The sequence below is a fragment of the Saimiri boliviensis genome, chromosome 21 (assembly GCF_048565385.1).
Source record: "Saimiri boliviensis isolate mSaiBol1 chromosome 21, mSaiBol1.pri, whole genome shotgun sequence".
NCBI lineage: Eukaryota > Metazoa > Chordata > Mammalia > Primates > Cebidae > Saimiri > Saimiri boliviensis.
Genome location: NC_133469.1, coordinates 15,287,350 through 15,304,264, shown reverse-complemented (window position 1 = coordinate 15,304,264; position 16,915 = coordinate 15,287,350). Strand labels below are relative to the sequence as shown.

Below are 16,915 nucleotides of genomic sequence, written 5' to 3'. Positions count from 1 at the left end.
GGGACAATCCAGGCTTTGCACGCTTGTCAAACCCAGCAGGAAGGGTAGGAGCAGGAGCTGCAGAGAGGAGCGCCTCAGGGGGCACCAGCCTCAGAGCTGCTGGGAAGATGAAAGAAGTGAAAATGGGCAAGTGTCACCAACAGCGCTCTGCACACATCCACTGTTGTTACTAGGGGTGGCAATGTGAAAAAAGGCAGGGCTGAAAACCGCATCACTTACATCCAAAACGGAAAGCAGTAACTCAACAAACGCATACTGAATGCTTACTACGTGCCAGGCTCTGGAGATACAGCAGCCAACAGAACAAGGTGCTGACCTCCAGATGCTTACATTTTAGTACAGAAAGAGACACCAAATAAACTCCCAGGGGAGCGCATTGTACACAGCCTTGTGGACCAAAATAAGGACTTGGAACTGGCAACGGGATGGGACTCCAAAGGAAGTTTGCACAAAAGCAAACGCAATTTGGCTGAGCAAGCTTTGGTGATGGAGTGCTGGAGGAGGAAAGGTAGAGGCAAGGAGAGCAGTTTAGGGAATGAGATGAGACGAGGCAAGGACATGCCAGCAACGGAGTGGGCAGTGGTGGTGAGGTACTCACCCACTTTGGCCTGTCACAGTCCAACACACAAGGGAAAGGGCCTTGGGAACACCAGACGGTCAAGCGAGTGGACTGAGCAGTGTGTTACCTGTCATCCTTGGGGGCTGCTTCCAGGTAGTGGAGGGAGAAGCAGGCAGCCGTAAGGTGAAGACCAAGTAACTGGAGTGGGCCAGCAGAAACTGATTCCAGAAGTTTGCCACAGAAGAAGTAACTTAGGTCCGGGCGGGTGGCTCCCACCTATAATTCCAGCACTTTGGGAGGCCAAGACAGTGAATCCTTGAGGTCAGGAGTTTGAGGCCAGCCTGGCCAACATGATGAAACCTTGTCTCTACTAAAAATACAAAAATTAGCCGGGCGTGGTGGTGCATGCCCATAATCCTGGCTACTCGGGAGGCTGAGGCAGAATTGCCTGAACCTGGGAGGTGGAGGTTGCAGTGAGTCAAGAGAGCATCACTACACTGGAGCCCAGGCGAGAGTGAGACGCTGTCTCAAAAACAAAACAAAACAAAACAATAAAACAATAAAAAAGTTCAAGGAATAACTTGAGATTTTCCATTTTTCTTTTTAACAAAAATTTAAGATTTAAGCATGCTTAAGTGCCAAAGGGACTATTGAGAGGAAGAGGTTAACCAGGCAAGGGAGGAAACTGAAGCGGTGCACTGAGCAGGTGGGAAAGGCTGGGATGCCGACCACAGGTGTGGGGTTCACGGTGAAGAATGCCCCTATTAGAATGCGAGACAAGGGGAAAGCCACCCTGGGCGAAATCCAAGTTGGTTTATAGATCTGGTAACAAAAATTCAGACAGCGTGTCTGACAGGCTCCATATTCTCTGTGAAATAGGAAGCATGATGATCTCATATGGTGAAGTGAAGGGAGTCACAGATGTATGGATTATGGAGAATTTCAGGGATTTGGGAATTACTGGCTCAGAAACCAAATGCAGCAACGGATGGGCGAAAAGCACAGGTAAAGGAAGGAGGTCGGGAGTGGTGGCTCACACCTGCAACGCCAGCACTTTGGGAGGCTCAGGTGGAAGGATCACTTGAGGCCAGGAATTTGAGACCAGCCTGGGCAACACAGTGAAGCCCCATCTCTACAAAAAATTTAAAGAACAGTTGGGTGTGGTGGCGCATGCTTGTAGTTCCAGCTTCTTGGGAGGCTGAGGTGGGAAGATCGCTTGAGTCCAGGAGTTTGAGGCTACAGTGAGCTGTGATCATACCACCGCACTCCAGCCTGGGCAATGCAGTGAGACCCTGTCTAAGGGCGGAAAAAGAAAAAGGAAGGAAAGGGCTAGGCAAGACATATTTTCTATGGCTGAACAAAAAGCAAGGGAGCCTGGGTGGCAGCAGGAGCCAGGGGCAGCAAGGACAGAAGTGGCAAGGCAGGGAAATGACACCTGGACAAGGCCAAGTGGTGCCACAGCCCCTGGCAAGGACAGTGTCTGAGGTACAGTAAAGGCAGCAGCTGAGTCTAGGGGAGGGTGGATGGTGAGGAAGTGAAGCTGGAAGATTTCAGAAGTATAAGCACAAAATCAGCTTTCGGACAGACTGGAGTTCAGCAGCTGGGGAGGCCGAGAGCAGCTGACACAAGCCCAGTTGCTGGCCTCGCTCACCTTCTGGCTGATCACCATTTCGAAAGTCTCACTTTAGGATGCCTAGCAGTTTTCTTTCTCATTTTTTCCTCGGTCTTAAGCAGTAAATCCAAGTTGTATCTCTGGAGCCTCAGGCAGAGGCAATGGAACAAGGATCAATACACACAGGCCAAAGAATGGTGTTTCTCTCTTTTATTTAAAAACAGTGCTTCATTACCATATGCAAAGGCTGAGGCAGTGCTCCTCCTTCGCTTAGAGTTTATAAAAGCCAGCAACATGATCAATAATTTATACACATGGAGAGTAATACAAAAAAAATAAGGAATAAAAGCTAAAGATCTAACTACTCCGACCTTCACAATTCCAGCTACTTGATAATAATAGGAGTAACCCAATGAATACTGCATGGTCTGAAAGCTACTATACAATATGATTCTTAACGAGAGGGGAAGGGAATTTGAGAGTGTCACAAAGCCCTGGGGTGCTTCTCTGGAGTTAGCAGGGAAACAGGACCCTGGGCAAGCAGCTCGGGTGTCCTAGGAAGTGATTCTGGGGGAGGTCGGGAGGGGAGAGAGAAGGCTAGGTGGTCGATTACATAAGCATCCCATGTAATGCCCCATGCCCCAAAGGTACCTGTTTTGCCATGGCAATGGGCGGGGCTGAGGAACAGCATGTTGCATGTAGGGATGGTCCGGTCCCTGCCATGGGGAGTGGGGAGAAGAGGAGAGGTTCTGTGGCATTTTGAGCCTTGCAAAGATTTGGACTGAAAAGCTCAGAGACTCAGGTAGGTCAGCCTGTCAGGGCCAAGTACACTCCACCGGCTCTCTTCTCACTTTGCAGCCCTAGCTTACGTGTGTCAGCCCCAGGTTTGCTCCAGCTATTCACAAGCAGAATATAACACAAGAAAAACAATTCATACCCCTTAGGGAAAAAAAGGGAATCAATGCATCACTCGATATATAATACAGCCAAAATGAGCTGCCAAAACAAGCACACACACAAATACTGTGAACAGAAAAACAAGAAAATGACTAAGCTGGGAGTCTTGATGGGGTATAGACATTGCTTAAAGCACTTACCAGTCCCCGGAAAAACCAAACCAAAAAACATTTTTTTTTAATTCAAAAACTCATGTACCCCCTGGGAAACTGGTGTTGGTAACCAAGGGCAGGGGGTGGGGAGAGAAGAGAGAATCACTGTTCCCTTCTTGCTCGCCAGTGTGAGTGGAGTCCTCAAGTCACCGGCATGTATACAACTACCAGATAAGGAGGACCAAGTCCCTCTGCTGGTGGCCTCCTAAAAGGCAAGGCTTGAGTTTTGGCTGATGAGCAGTTCTCTCCGTTACCAATCCCTGCCAACCAGCACTACCATGGCTGAATTGATCTACCGTTTTCCTGAGTAAACTGTAACTGGCTACAGTTTCGGTAACAAGGATAAGAACTCAGCTACGACAGCCAACTGCAATACTTCGGGAATCCCCTCCATTCCTGGGCTCCTCACTCCTAGTGCATCTGATTGAGGAATCTGATAATTTGCTGCAGTCTGGTCTGTAAGCCTTATTTGCAAAGAAAGGTGCCAGGGACTCTACTGCTCTCACTAAACCAGAGGGCGCACGCTGGCTGAGGACACCCAGAGCCTACTTGGAAAGGGCCCTGTTTCATGCTCTAGCTCTTGGATGGCTATTGCCTGGCTGATCAGTAAAGCAAGTATGAAGGAAGTACATAGGAAAAGCAAAGGGAGGGAAGAGCCTTTTGGACAGCAACGTTTCCAAAAAAATATAGTGTTTTATGCAACAGAGAATCAAGTTTCACTGTGTATACTACAAATGGTCAAACATTTTCAAGAGCATGACAAAATAAAAACACACATTTACGTCTGATGTTCACCTTGCCCACTATTTTTTTCCTATCTTAAAACAGTGCAAACAGGTAACTTATGCTTTTAAAACACCACGACCCCTTCCCCACCCCCCCCCCCGAAAGTCCCTTTCCTCCTAGTATCTGGGGGAAAAATCTGCAATTCTGCAAATGTTACTGTGCTAGAGGGTTGCAAGCAGCAGAGAACTGACTGAACTTGGCAAAAGGGAAAAAGCTCATCAGTTTCCCCTTTTCCCTCCTTAAACATCTAAGTGCTTTCCAGTCTGTCCTTGGTTGGCCTTGCTCTCCCGCCGGAGGGAAGGGTGCTCATCATGCCCTTCTCGCATATCCTTGGGGTTGCTTCCATCCCTGTGTAACGTCTCCCTCATGTCTGGAAGCTATATAACTAGTTACAGGATGGCAATGACTAACCCACTGATCTGCTTGTTCTCTAGTAAAGCGTAATTCTAAACTAAGAGCAGTTCAGCCCCTGAGGAGTCACACAGTTGAGGAAAAGCTGCTATCGATGATTTCTATTGGCTAGATGTCCACTGGCTCCCCTCAAACTAAGAGTTGTGCCCTAGTCCGCTTCTTTCTCAAGGAAAAAAAAAAGTTGGCTCAATTCAGACTGTGGCTGTTGGAGGATGACAGTGATAGGTTTTGTTAAACCTGAGAGCCTAACAAATGGTGAATCACAATGGCTGATCTGAGTTAATGGAAATCGAACTAAGTGACAGAAGGAATTCTGGAAAATGCGTATGGGCAGCTCTCTGGGCTAAAAGAGGAACGTGAAGACAAAAGATTTCACTAGAGACCTCATTTAGGAGCCCAGCTTCCAAGAGTATGTAAAGTCCAGGTCATGAGCTACAGTAAAGCTGAAAAAGAATCATGCACGTACTGTGATTCAGCATTAAGTTTTCTGGAATTATCAGCCAGCATCCTCTAAGAAACTCACGAAATGCCAGACTCCTCTGACTCTCTTTCTTAATACAGTGAGAACCAGAGACAGGAACAGACAAGCACTGCTGCTTTAAGGAACCTGCCTCTGATGAAGTTGACTGTATGGAGTCTCAAAATTCAAAAGGTGACGGGGAGCTTGATACGGTGAAGTCTAGATGCTTGTAAGAGCCCCAATTCTCAGTTTTGACACTGAAAACCAAAGACCCTTTTATAAAAAGCAGAACTGCATTTAGTCTTAGAAGAGGGAGCTGGAGGAAGCAGTGTTAAACACCATCCCTGGAAATGCAGCAGAAACCACTGGAAAGCCCGGTGCTTGCCTTCGGAGGCCTCAGCCAGAACCAGCTGAACTGAGATGCACTAAAGGTGCCTCAAGCTCAAGATTCCGCCTCTCTTAAAAGGTCTGTGGGAGCTGCCTCCTCTACCTTTCCCATTATCCTTACCTCTTTCTAGGAAAAAAAGAAGAGAAAAACTCTTAAACTCATCCTCCTATTCTCCCCTGCTATGAATACAACCATTTAGAATTTGGCCTAGTCTCCACTGAGTAAGTGGCTTGCCATCTTTTGACAATGGTCCCTTTTTGATCATGACCCCAAATTTCTGTTTTTAGTCAGCTGAAGTTCTCCCTCAAAGCAAAAGCAAAATCCTCCCTGCCCCCATTCCCTAGAACTGTGAAAGCCCTGCACCCCCTTCCCCCCTCCTCTAACTAAAATATTTATATACATACAACAAAAATTGTCTTAACAGCAACAAACCAAACTTTGGCTTGGGGTAGGGGGACCCTTAAAAATGGCCAATGGACCGGGCAGTTGGTGTCCCCTTATTCTCTGTATTCCTCCCCAGAATCAGTAATAATTGCATCGAGGCCTCTAGCTTCCTTGACGTCGCCCCAAGTTTCAGGCACAGCCTCTCTCCCAGTTATGAGGCGAAACAGGATTCTTAAGGGGGAAAGGATAAGTATTATACATGACAGGCCAATGCCCTCTCAGATACATCGCTGTTTCCAAAGAATGCTTGATGCTGTCATAGGTCAGTCATTTTAATTCAGGGACATGAGTCAGTTATCAGTCAAGAACATGTGTGGAGGCAGCAGTTAAAAAACAAAACAAAGCAAACCCATAACAAACCAGAAGCTCCATGTCTCTGAATTACTCCCTTTAGCAGCTATCCCTTGGGTGAAATGTCACCCTAGTACCAATGTGAATAGACCAGGGAGCCAAAAAGACCGTGTTTTTCTATTTCCTAATGCCTTCATTTTGGAAATGCTGTAGGACACTTGCTTTGATCAGTTATATCTAATAGCTAGAAGAGAAGCACTTTCTCTCCTACCTTAATAATACAGAAAATTATAGCCAGATCGCAATGGCAGTGACTCACTGCCGCTGCCACTGCATGACTCTTTCTGGCAATATAGAGGACCCTTGCCATTCCAGACCCTCATTCCAACATGGGAGGGCGGCAATCTCAGGGGTTCCACATTTTATGTCCTGTAGTGTTAATGTATACAACGTGGTCCAGGTGCTCAGCCAGGTGTCTTTGGAGGACAGTGAGAAGCTTGGCGGGATAGCCACAGGGCTCAAGGCTGTGGATAGAGAAGTGACTCATAAAGGCTCTGGAAGATGAAAATTCCTATGGCTTTGGAGGAAATACAAAGTGCCTCTGCCTGCCCTTACACGTCCTAATCACCAAAACTTCCAGGGACCACTGACCTAGGACCTGGTACTCCACCTTTCCCTAGCAGATTTTTAATTCTATTTTTAAACTTTGTACTTTCTGAGGCCAAAAAAAAAAAAAAAAAAAAAAAAAGTAAGAAATACCAGATCTTCTAATATTCCTTTTCTCTTCCACACCCTCTTTAATGGCTGTGAACAATTTGTACTTCTAATCTTCAAGCTGTGCCCAGACATCTGGGGGAAATCTGGTCACTGGCTTATTCATTTTTCTGTCCCTGGGTCCTAAATTCCTGAATCTTACGGACATGAGAGCAGGGTATTAATAAAAGAATAGATGAGCTAAGCTGTGGTTCAATTAAGGGAGAAGAAGCCCAGAAGGAATGCTAGGTTACAGAACAAAAATAAATGATCTTTTTCATACTCCAGAGTTCATTCTGAGATTGGTTTCCTAATGAGGTGTTTATCCACAGTCTGAGAGCACGTTTGGAAATATCAATACTATAATTCCAAAAATTATGTCAACTGTCTCAGGCTGTTCATGTAAGATGATTGTAAAAAGAATGGAGAAGACAGGGGGGAAGAGGAGAGGAAAGCATCTTTTTAATCTCCTGCTTTATAAGCACAAATTCCTATCTATCAGCATGTGGATTCCAGCCACGGCCAACCAGAATTGTCTGTCAAAGACCAGAAACTCAGAAGACTAGAAGAATATCCTGTTGCAGAAATATCTCTTCCACTTCTGCTTGTCCCCCAGCCATTCAGCACCAGATACACTTTGGTAATTCTGTCTGCTGATTTCTGATCAGATGCATTTATCAGCTCCTAATGTCTCTCCTTCCTCTTTGACTGCCTCTTCCGTGATTGATAGAATAAGCTAAGCACGGACATACAGACATGGAAATGCATTATTTTTTTTTTTTTTAACCACAGTTTAAAAAAAAAAAGAAAAAAGAAAAAAATGCACAATCTTTGGAACAAAAGAATTAAAGGCAGAAATTTAAAGGAAAAATACATATTCAAAGAACATAGTGAGGTATAAAAAAGTATTCTTTCTTTTTTTGTGTGTTTTTTTTTGTTTGTTTTTCCTCTTCATCTTGCTATAGAGTTCCTCTACTAGTAAATATTGCAATAGCCAGGCCTCATGAACTGGGGGGCTGTCCCATTTGCAGGGGTCTCACGTCACTTCAGTAGGGGGCAAATCGGCTGTAGCCACCTCGGTATAAACTCGCCTGTAGTAATCAAAAACATAACAATAATTAAAAGGTTGATGAGAGACTTTTAAAGTGAAAAAAAAAAACGTCCAGAGAAGGGATCTGGAAACACAACCTCCTTTGAAGCCTCAAAGCAACTCATCAAGCATTGCCTTGTGCAGTGAAGTCAGGACACTAACTTCTGCCTCTAAGGTGCTCAAACCAGGACCCAACACATTTATTGCTGACCTGATATTCTCAAGGAGAGTTATGATGACATTTTATTTCATGATTTACATACATTAGCACAGAAGGGAAACAATACACCGTTGAAAACTAGTTCTGGAAAGAGTTTGATTTTTAAAAGCACAGATTCCTTTTTACCTTCACACATCCTTATAATCCTGATGGGAAACAGATAATCAGTTTCTTGTTCTCACATATGACTCATAGGCAGTGCACGTTACTTCTGACACGATCTCTGCCATGTGTGGTCACAGCCCATGTTTAAGATGGTGCTGCATCTAAACCTGATTCAGTCTTTAATAAAGTCTATTTCCTCTATCACCTACAAAGCACACCAACTAGGCTATTTCTTGACACAATTCACATATATATATGACTTTATCTAACGGCGTATCTCTTTCAGTTAGAAGTTTCCCAGGAATGTATCATTCTCAGGCCATTCTTTTAGCATAGGACTTACATTATTTTAGGACAAAAGAAAACCTCAGGAACTTCCACCACCGCCTTTATAATGTAATGCCCTACTTCACTTATAAACGTATATTCACTCAGGACCCCCTATCACTTCCACAAATCTTCATCAGTAGAAATCTAGTGTGAGAAGTGCCTTTCTCATATTCCTGTAGGTCTTACATTTTACACTTCATTCTGTCTCCTTTTCAAACAACTTTGCCCATGTTCAGAGGTAGCTGCCAGTTGCATTTTGGATTAGAGAGCAAGCCTGGCATGCGGAGGTGTCACTGTGGAATGGCTTGTCTTTGTTGCACCCTGTGAACCCTAATCACTGAAACTGGAGGTGCCCAAGCCAACATAATAATACTGCAGTCAGGATGTTGGTCGGAAGAAATTATGCTACTTCTATGGACTTCTTTGATACCTCTCTCAAAAACACCGTATTTTGCCACAATTGTTATCAATAATCAATAATTGATAATATGCTCACAAAGCATTCACTTGGCAATTTCTAGTACTACCTACCAGAAGGTTTAGGAATAGCAGGGACAACTTTCAGATTTGTATTTTAAACTTAAGTTTTTGAAAAGCTTACTGTGAAAACTAGAGAGGCTTATGCTCCGTGCTCCTTTGCCAACACCTATCAATGAAATTATGCCACAGGTATGCACTCAACGTTTGAATCAACAGAAAACATTCACCAGTTCCCCTATTTCTCTAATAAATGATGCCACTACTTGGGGCACACTATCACTGATCATTCTTTTCTGCTGCCCTTAACCAGGCCACATGGCTCATATTATAATAACACACAAATAAAGAGGGTGACATGAAACTTCCAGGTAGATCTGTGTGGCTTTAATACTCTGACAGTGGATGAAAGGCTGAATTTACTACCTCCCTTTTGTAGTCTATGGGTAAAAGAAGGAATAAAATGGTTTTATAAAATAATGGTGTATATACTTACCACAGCGCCAACTCCATAGCTAGCGGCAGGGGCAAGGGCATGGTAGGGGTCGGCTGTGTACACCCTGCCATAACTGGAAAGAAGAAACACAATCAGACAGATAAAGAAAAGTGTGTGATCTAAAAAAATTAAAGCGATTACTGTTGTGAAGACTTGTGAGCCACTTTGGTCTTGGATTATCCCAAAGAAACTGGAATTATGAGGAACAGAAAAAAACCTATTTCTACTCCCAAATACAGTAACTGAAAAATTCTTAAGTACTTCCATAAAATGGAAAAGAAAGGAGTGCGAGATGAGGAAGAGAGAGACTGGAGTCAAAGTCAAATTAGAGGTGAGAACAAGGAAGAGGGAGCGGAGGATAGAGTCAGTGCCTTGTGCTTTAGGCATGACAGAGGCCATCAAGAGGTCTGCAGAAAGCCCAGGCCGGCAAGATGCCCAATGTGCTAAGAGCTGCTGTGGAAACAGGAAAGGGAGGAAAATGGGCAACATTTTGGGATGGCACAGCTCTCATGCATCCCAGAGCTCACCTCTGTCTCGGTACATACCCGTCGCTGTAAGCTGCGGCAGCGGCTGCAGCAGCGGTGGCTGCGGTTGCAGTAGCAGGCTGTGCATATCTGTAGGCTGCATATCCACCCTACAGGAGAAAAAAGAACTGACTTTACAGATACCTCTCCCCCCAGGTGTACAGAAAAACACACACCCGCCCACACATAGACGTACATACACGTAGACGCAGGGACTGACACAAACACAGACACACACATGGGAAGAAAATGTTTCAAACTGCATCAGTCTGCATGTTATTATTCCTCCAATAAAAAATTAAGCCCTGTGATATGCAAGGATTGGCTTTCCAATTTGTGATAGTATTAAAAATAAACTTTGGTAGTACCTGTTAAATAACAGAAATGAAGATATCATTTTGGATCTGTCTTACTTCACAGACTTTGTTGGAACTTTCAAAAGTGAAAACATTTACAGCAAACTGGGAGAACCCTGACAAGATACATAAATTATAAATTTAAAACACATTAAATCTCCATGTGCTGACTTCAGATTCTCTAATGTGTTCTTGGACTGATTCATTAGTAACAGACTACAGCATATAACAGAAACCTCTGCTCCATCCGGCCTAGCATGTCTGCCAAGAAGCTAAGATAATCAGGTCACATTTAGAAGGAAAAACAATGTAGATCAGGGGTCAGCAGACTTTGGCCTGTGAGCCAATGCAGCTTGCCACCTGTTTTTAAAAGTACTTGTAACAGAGACCAATGTCCTATGAAGCCAAAAATATTTACCACCTGGCCCTTTACAGAAAGTCTGCCAACTCAGATCTACACTTCATACTTGAGCAAATCGGTTACAAATTTCTGAGGATTCTTTGGCTGGATTCAAATAGATCAGGAACCCTGCTTCTAGCATTTAAACTGCATTTCCCTTCCCTAAAAGGTTTTGAGATTCTTACACACTAATCTTACAGCAGACTTTGAGCTTTTCTTCCAATGGTCCAAATATCTCAGTCCTAAAGAATTTCTAACCATCAAAACCATCACATCTTTCTATTTCACCTCAGTTTAGACAACCCAAATACACAAAAGGTTTTCACTATCAAGGTGTACCATGTACTCTTTCAGAAAGTATTTCAGAGACAATCACAACAAATCCTTGCCACATGAGACAGGATATTTTTTAAAGTGGCAAACTCTATTTTTTATTATGTTTCTTTACCCTTCTAGAATTCATCTATTTTACCTAAACCTAATTCGGATGCAAATTTTTATTATGGTCTTACACTATTAAAAACAACTAAGTTGAATTGACCCAACTAGACATGAGTTCAGCAGTAAACAACAGCATGAACATTTTATTTCTGTGGATAAAACCTGCCCATCTCTCATAAATACCTGAAGGTTTTTGCCCTGTGCTTTCTACTTTCTAGTTTTTCAAATTTTTGATTTTTTCTAAATCTACAAAAGAAACTTCGAATGTACTTCTGCATCATTTCTTGGGATTGAGATAATGGGACCCCTGTTCTTCTCAGCCATCTTACTTACATGGCAGGTCCTAGCTTGCTTCTTTTATTTCTGTTACACCTTATTTTAGAAATATCTATAATTTCTTATGAGCTTCTGTAGGTTTTTGCTTCTTTCTAATTTGTGCTTTCTCTAAATGAAGAAACTGCACTGTGAGAGGACACATTCCTGCTCTTCAGGTTTACGCTCCTTCAAGTCAGGATGGTTTCAAAGGTACTTTTAAAAATCCCTGACTGGCTTTCAGTGATTATACATTATTCTTCATTTGTTTTTCAAGTGAGCAACTTAGAAAGTAAACATTTCCTTCTTAATTACAAATTCTTCTACAGATCTATGAAGACTCTAATTAATATTACCAAACACTGACAATGAAATGGTAATGAATGGGAATATGGCAGAAAAGCACCCTTGGGGGCCGTTTCTGGGTCAACATGGTTCCCTGGAATTCTAACCAGGTCTATGGAAATGGACAGGCTAGACAGATCTGGGCAAAGCCATACATCCTGGCCAAAACATAATTTAATTAACTAAAGTATGTTTTTACCTTACTTCTTTTTTTTTAAAGCATCTAAAACAGGAAATGAAGCAGTAAAAGCATTTGTTAAACAAAGCAAATGTTAATTACAGTTGGAATTTTAACACTAAAATAAACCCTAGTAATTTTTCATTATAACTAGAGATGGTTCCATTCATTTAGAATTTGTTTGCTAGTGTAACTTTATAGCAGGGCTATTTAGTAAAATTTCTTCGCAAACAAGGGTAATTCAGCATTATATTCCTTAGTATTACTCCAAACATCAAAGTAACATTAAAACATTTGAAAAGTTAAGGCAATAAAAGCAGTGAAAGCCCAATTCATGTTTACCTAAGTAAAAAAATTAAAAATTGAAGTCTTATGCCATATGGCAGAGGTATAAATTCTTGCAAACGGATACTAAGGTTCAAAAGTACTCAGTCAAGGATAGTCTTCACACCTGACTCCCAGGAAATCTGAGTGAAGTACTGGAGGTACAATCTTTGAGTACTCTATCATATCATAGCTTTGAGCTGTATTCTCCTCATCCTGGAAAAGAGCTGTATTCTCCTCATCCTGGAAAACCTCACTTAGAAGTGAGGTTGCTGACAGAACCAATTTCCCCTCATTTTCCTAGGCCTACAGGAAGCCATCAGAATCAGTGGTTTATGAGTAATGTTATTGCTAACCAAAACAATTCAAATGGATCAGACTATGGAAAAGAATCCTCCTTCCAATCCAGAAGGGGACGGAGAGACTCTATCTGTAGTGGTTTCCTTCTTTTATAACTGAACTCTGACTTTGAAGTTTAAATTTGATGAAGTTCTCTGCTTTTCAAGTTGAAGAAAATAGAACAGGGTGCAAATATTTTATTGAAAACAAAGTGCTCGAGAAGAATATCAGCATTAAGAAAAAAACACATTGTTTTTTAAAGCAGATGACTTCAACATGATTATTCTCCTAATTACTTTATAATAATGGCATCACAGAGAAACCTTTAAAAGGAGGACTATTTTAGGACAGATGGGCAATATCCTACTAAACTAACTTGGTAATTCACTAATGACTACTCCAAAAGTAGAAAAATTAATTGTGTATCATGGATGTATTCCCCCCCTTCTCTCTCTTTCTCTCGCTCTCTCTCTCAAACACACACACACACACACATACACACACATTCTCCCTCTCTCTCTCTTACTCGAAAGTATTTCTACTTCTGCTTTATTCAACAAAACATATTATAAAATGTAAGACAAAAAATTCAGATATATTTATTTCTATTCTAGATTTCAAAGTGCATAGAAATTTCAGGCTGAGAAACCGTTTTTTCAACTTTCACTCTTATTAGCAAATCTAGACTTTTATAAAACATGAGAACAAACTGCAGTTTGAAACACCAAGGTTTTCATTACTGTTTCTTAAGTTTTTCAAAAAGAACAAGGGTGGGAAGGAGGTAGGAAAGACAGGGTTCAGGCGTGGGGAGGGATATGGCGCCACATTTATTAATCACATTAAAAACTAAGCATGCCAACATCTGGAGCTAAAACAACCAGCAAAATCACCACGTTCAGACTCGTATTGGCTAACTCTATCTATCCCAGCATTCTCTTGGGACAGCGGTTTGCCCTAGGCTCTACCACAAGCTCGGTGAAGTACACAGCCTCAATTACTAGAGCGTGCAGCCACAACGACCTGGTATTACGGAAACAGTCAGTCACCACTTGAGTTAACATTCCATACCCTAACGACTGGCCCCTCCCCAGCCCAAAGAAATAGTAAATCTTGCCCACCCTAGCCCTGGCCCACACCACAATGTTAATAATTATAACAAGCAGTAACCCATCTGTTATATCAGAGAAGGGAACAGAGACTCCACTGAGAGATTTAGAGTGAGATGTTAACATTTCTTCAGCTGACTGCACAAACAAACAAACAAAAAAAGAGGAGAAATAATTCATTTGGAGATATGAAGTCATGAAATAGCTGATGTGTATTGCTTTTAACCATGCACTGATGCAAAACTGAAGCAACCATTAATAATAAAAATTAAAAAGGACATATGTATTTACACACAATCAGACCTGTTTGATCTGAAGCAGTTTGCAGATTCTATCTGTGTGTGATTTGAAATAAAACAAAAAATGGGGATTAGCATGGCCACAGCACACCCTAATGTAGGAGGGCACACACGGACGGTTTTTTGGAACTCTGATAGCTGGATAAATTTGGCTTGGCTAAGCTTGATTCAAATACACACATGCCCCTTTAAAAAGAATTATTCTTATTCCTTTGCATTTCATTCTGAATGACTCCTGGTGTCCCCAGTGGGGCCGCCCAATGCTCCATCACTCCCCTATTCAACCTGCCTGACGCTAGCAATATAAAACAGTCCTGACCCACAGCACTCACGTGTATGCTCGCCCTCTGTCAACAATCGTATATGCTAATCCATAGCATTCTTCTAAAATATTTCCTGTATTTAGGAACTGTATTTTTTCACCTATCTGTAATATACCTCTGAGTTCCACTTTCAGTTTCTTCAAAGGAAAATGCCTCTGAAAAGTTGACTTTAAGATCATTTCCAGTGTTTTCTGCAGTTGTGAAAAGTCTCAAGTTTTTCATGGCTTGATGTTATCTCCTAGGAATTTTCTACTCTGCTCTGAACCAATCTTATCATCTAATTAACTTTATGATGTTGCCATGTTGACCACATAATCTTTTGGCACAGTTCTGTAGCTGTCTTTTAATCTAGAGCAAAACAGAATAGAATAGAATCCCTCCCTACATCTGACCTTTTATCTGCATATTTATTAGTTTAATCTCACACTGGTTAAGACTTTTGCTTTGTCTTGATTTTAACCTAGCCTTTAATTTTATTTTTGTTTAAGGTTTACATTAAAACAGGACTTTGGTGAGCATGTGATGTCAAGACACCTTCTTTCTACCCAGAAGACAATGACATTATGTGACACTGAGGAGGAGCGTGTGTATTTCAAGACCAGCAGACAAAATGAAGGCTTGTTACCTACATGTAGTGTATAGATCAACAGAGCAGGAGGGTTGGGGAATGGGGGGTAAGGAATGGCAGGTGTGATGCTTAAAATCACTACAGCAGAGCAGAGATCTATTCCAACTAGCATGGATGTTTAATGCTGGGCCTCCTGGAATCACTTTATTTATCCTTGGATGATTCCAACTCCCTCTTTTTCCTCACCATCTCCCCAGCCCTGCTGAGAAACATGGTTCCAGGAGATACAGATATTCTGTGGCAAAATGGCATCACTGATGAAATGTGAGTAACACAGAAACTTACAATAATGGTGATACTGTCACCGCTTTTGACTGAGGTCTATTTCCTTTAAAAAGTACTTACGAAAAAAATTTAAATTTTATCTTATTATTATTTAAAACTGGGGTTAAGGGAAAAACCTGCTATAATCAACTTGATATATTCCTACTATTTCTACGGTAGATGAGAGATGATTTTCAAAAAAAATCAAACCTTTCAAACATTATTATTCCAAATCTCCCCAAATAAGTTCATTTCCAAAATCTTGCTAGGTAGTCACATAAATAAACTGAATTGTAAAAAGCCATCGACTATTTTCTCTCTTCTAGCATCCAGCTATCAGCAATCTTTCTAACAAGTGTGCTGTTATCCAAAGAAACTCACTGATCTTCTCAGGAAAGGAGAAGAGGGCAAGGGAAATGCATGTCTCAATTTTTGAGTCCTGTAAGTCTGGATTTTTAAGGCAACTTTAAACCTACATAGCAGCACAGCCTAATTACTACTGATACTTCACTACAGGGCCCAAAGTGGGATTCAGGAATCCTATTTGTACAGTTCGACTTCCTCTTTTTTCTCTTTTCTAAATTTGTAGTAGTAAGAAAATGTCCTCAACTGCTAAGATATAAATATAAAAAAACAGTTTAAATAACACAGGTAAATGTGACTGACAAATCAAAAGAGGTGGCAGTGATGGGACAGTGCACATTACACACCTGGCTGAGATATGTGTCAAGAGGACAGGAGCACTTAATTTTGGAGGAAGTGCCATTATGTACGGAATGTGACTGTGTGCACTGCTGAGGTAGCAGGGCTTAGATCACACGCTCACAAGTCTTGATTGTCCAAAAAAGCCTCTGTTCCCATCTCTAACGTGGAGCTGGAATGGTTAGTATAATTCAATTTTTTCACTGCAATCCACAATCTGATTGATTGGCAGGTCACACTGGCACTCCTACCTGAGGTATTTTAGCGCTAATGATTGGTTCCTGTAAGACTATTCTATAACAGAACACAGGAAGAGCAGTTCAAAAAACACAGCTGTGGAAGGAAAACAATCATACAAAAAGCCCGCTAAGGGGCCCACCAGCCTTTTCTTTCCTTTGGATGCAAGCATGCTTTTCACAGGAGGTGAATTAGGAGCAGTTTGTTATCCCATTTAGAAAGTGAATTAGGGTGAACTATGCCTTTTTTATTGGTCAGAAAGGAAGAGGGAGGGGTGGACACATAATGCAGCTGCCACACTCCCAGATCCTATCACGGTAGGTCTCTTTACAAACTAGGAACACAATTGCTAGATCAGTTCTCCAGAGAGGAATGTGCCATAAAAGAAAACAGAAAAAAAAATGGCTAGCAGGAATCACTGTCTAATGGAACAGTGAAAGGGATTACAAAAACCTTGCAAAATTAATAGCCTAAATTAATTTTACTTAAGCAAAAACAGCAATTTAAAATCTTCTCCCTCGTGTCTTCTCTTCAAGCTCCGATTCGGTGCACTTTTTATGCTAAACTCTCTATTCCTTCTGTTTCTAATATGCCTTTCAGAGGAAA

At 41.8% G+C, this 16,915-nt stretch overlaps 1 protein-coding gene across 35 annotated transcripts in view; it reads right to left on the bottom strand.

The window, feature by feature from the left end:
- Nucleotides 1-2,366: 2,366 nt before the first annotated feature.
- The window catches only part of RBFOX2 (RNA binding fox-1 homolog 2), a 284,620-nt gene continuing 270,071 nt past the window's right edge, over nucleotides 2,367-16,915 (bottom strand). For 13 of the 35 annotated variants that reach the window (XM_074390856.1, XM_074390857.1, XM_074390858.1 and 10 more), the window contains one exon: nucleotides 10,172-13,994. In XM_074390856.1, coding sequence (XP_074246957.1) covers nucleotides 13,671-13,994 — 324 coding nt within the window. In that variant the 3' untranslated portion in view covers nucleotides 10,172-13,670. The other 22 variants (XM_074390865.1, XM_074390866.1, XM_039463124.2 and 19 more) reach the window with 6 other exon arrangements.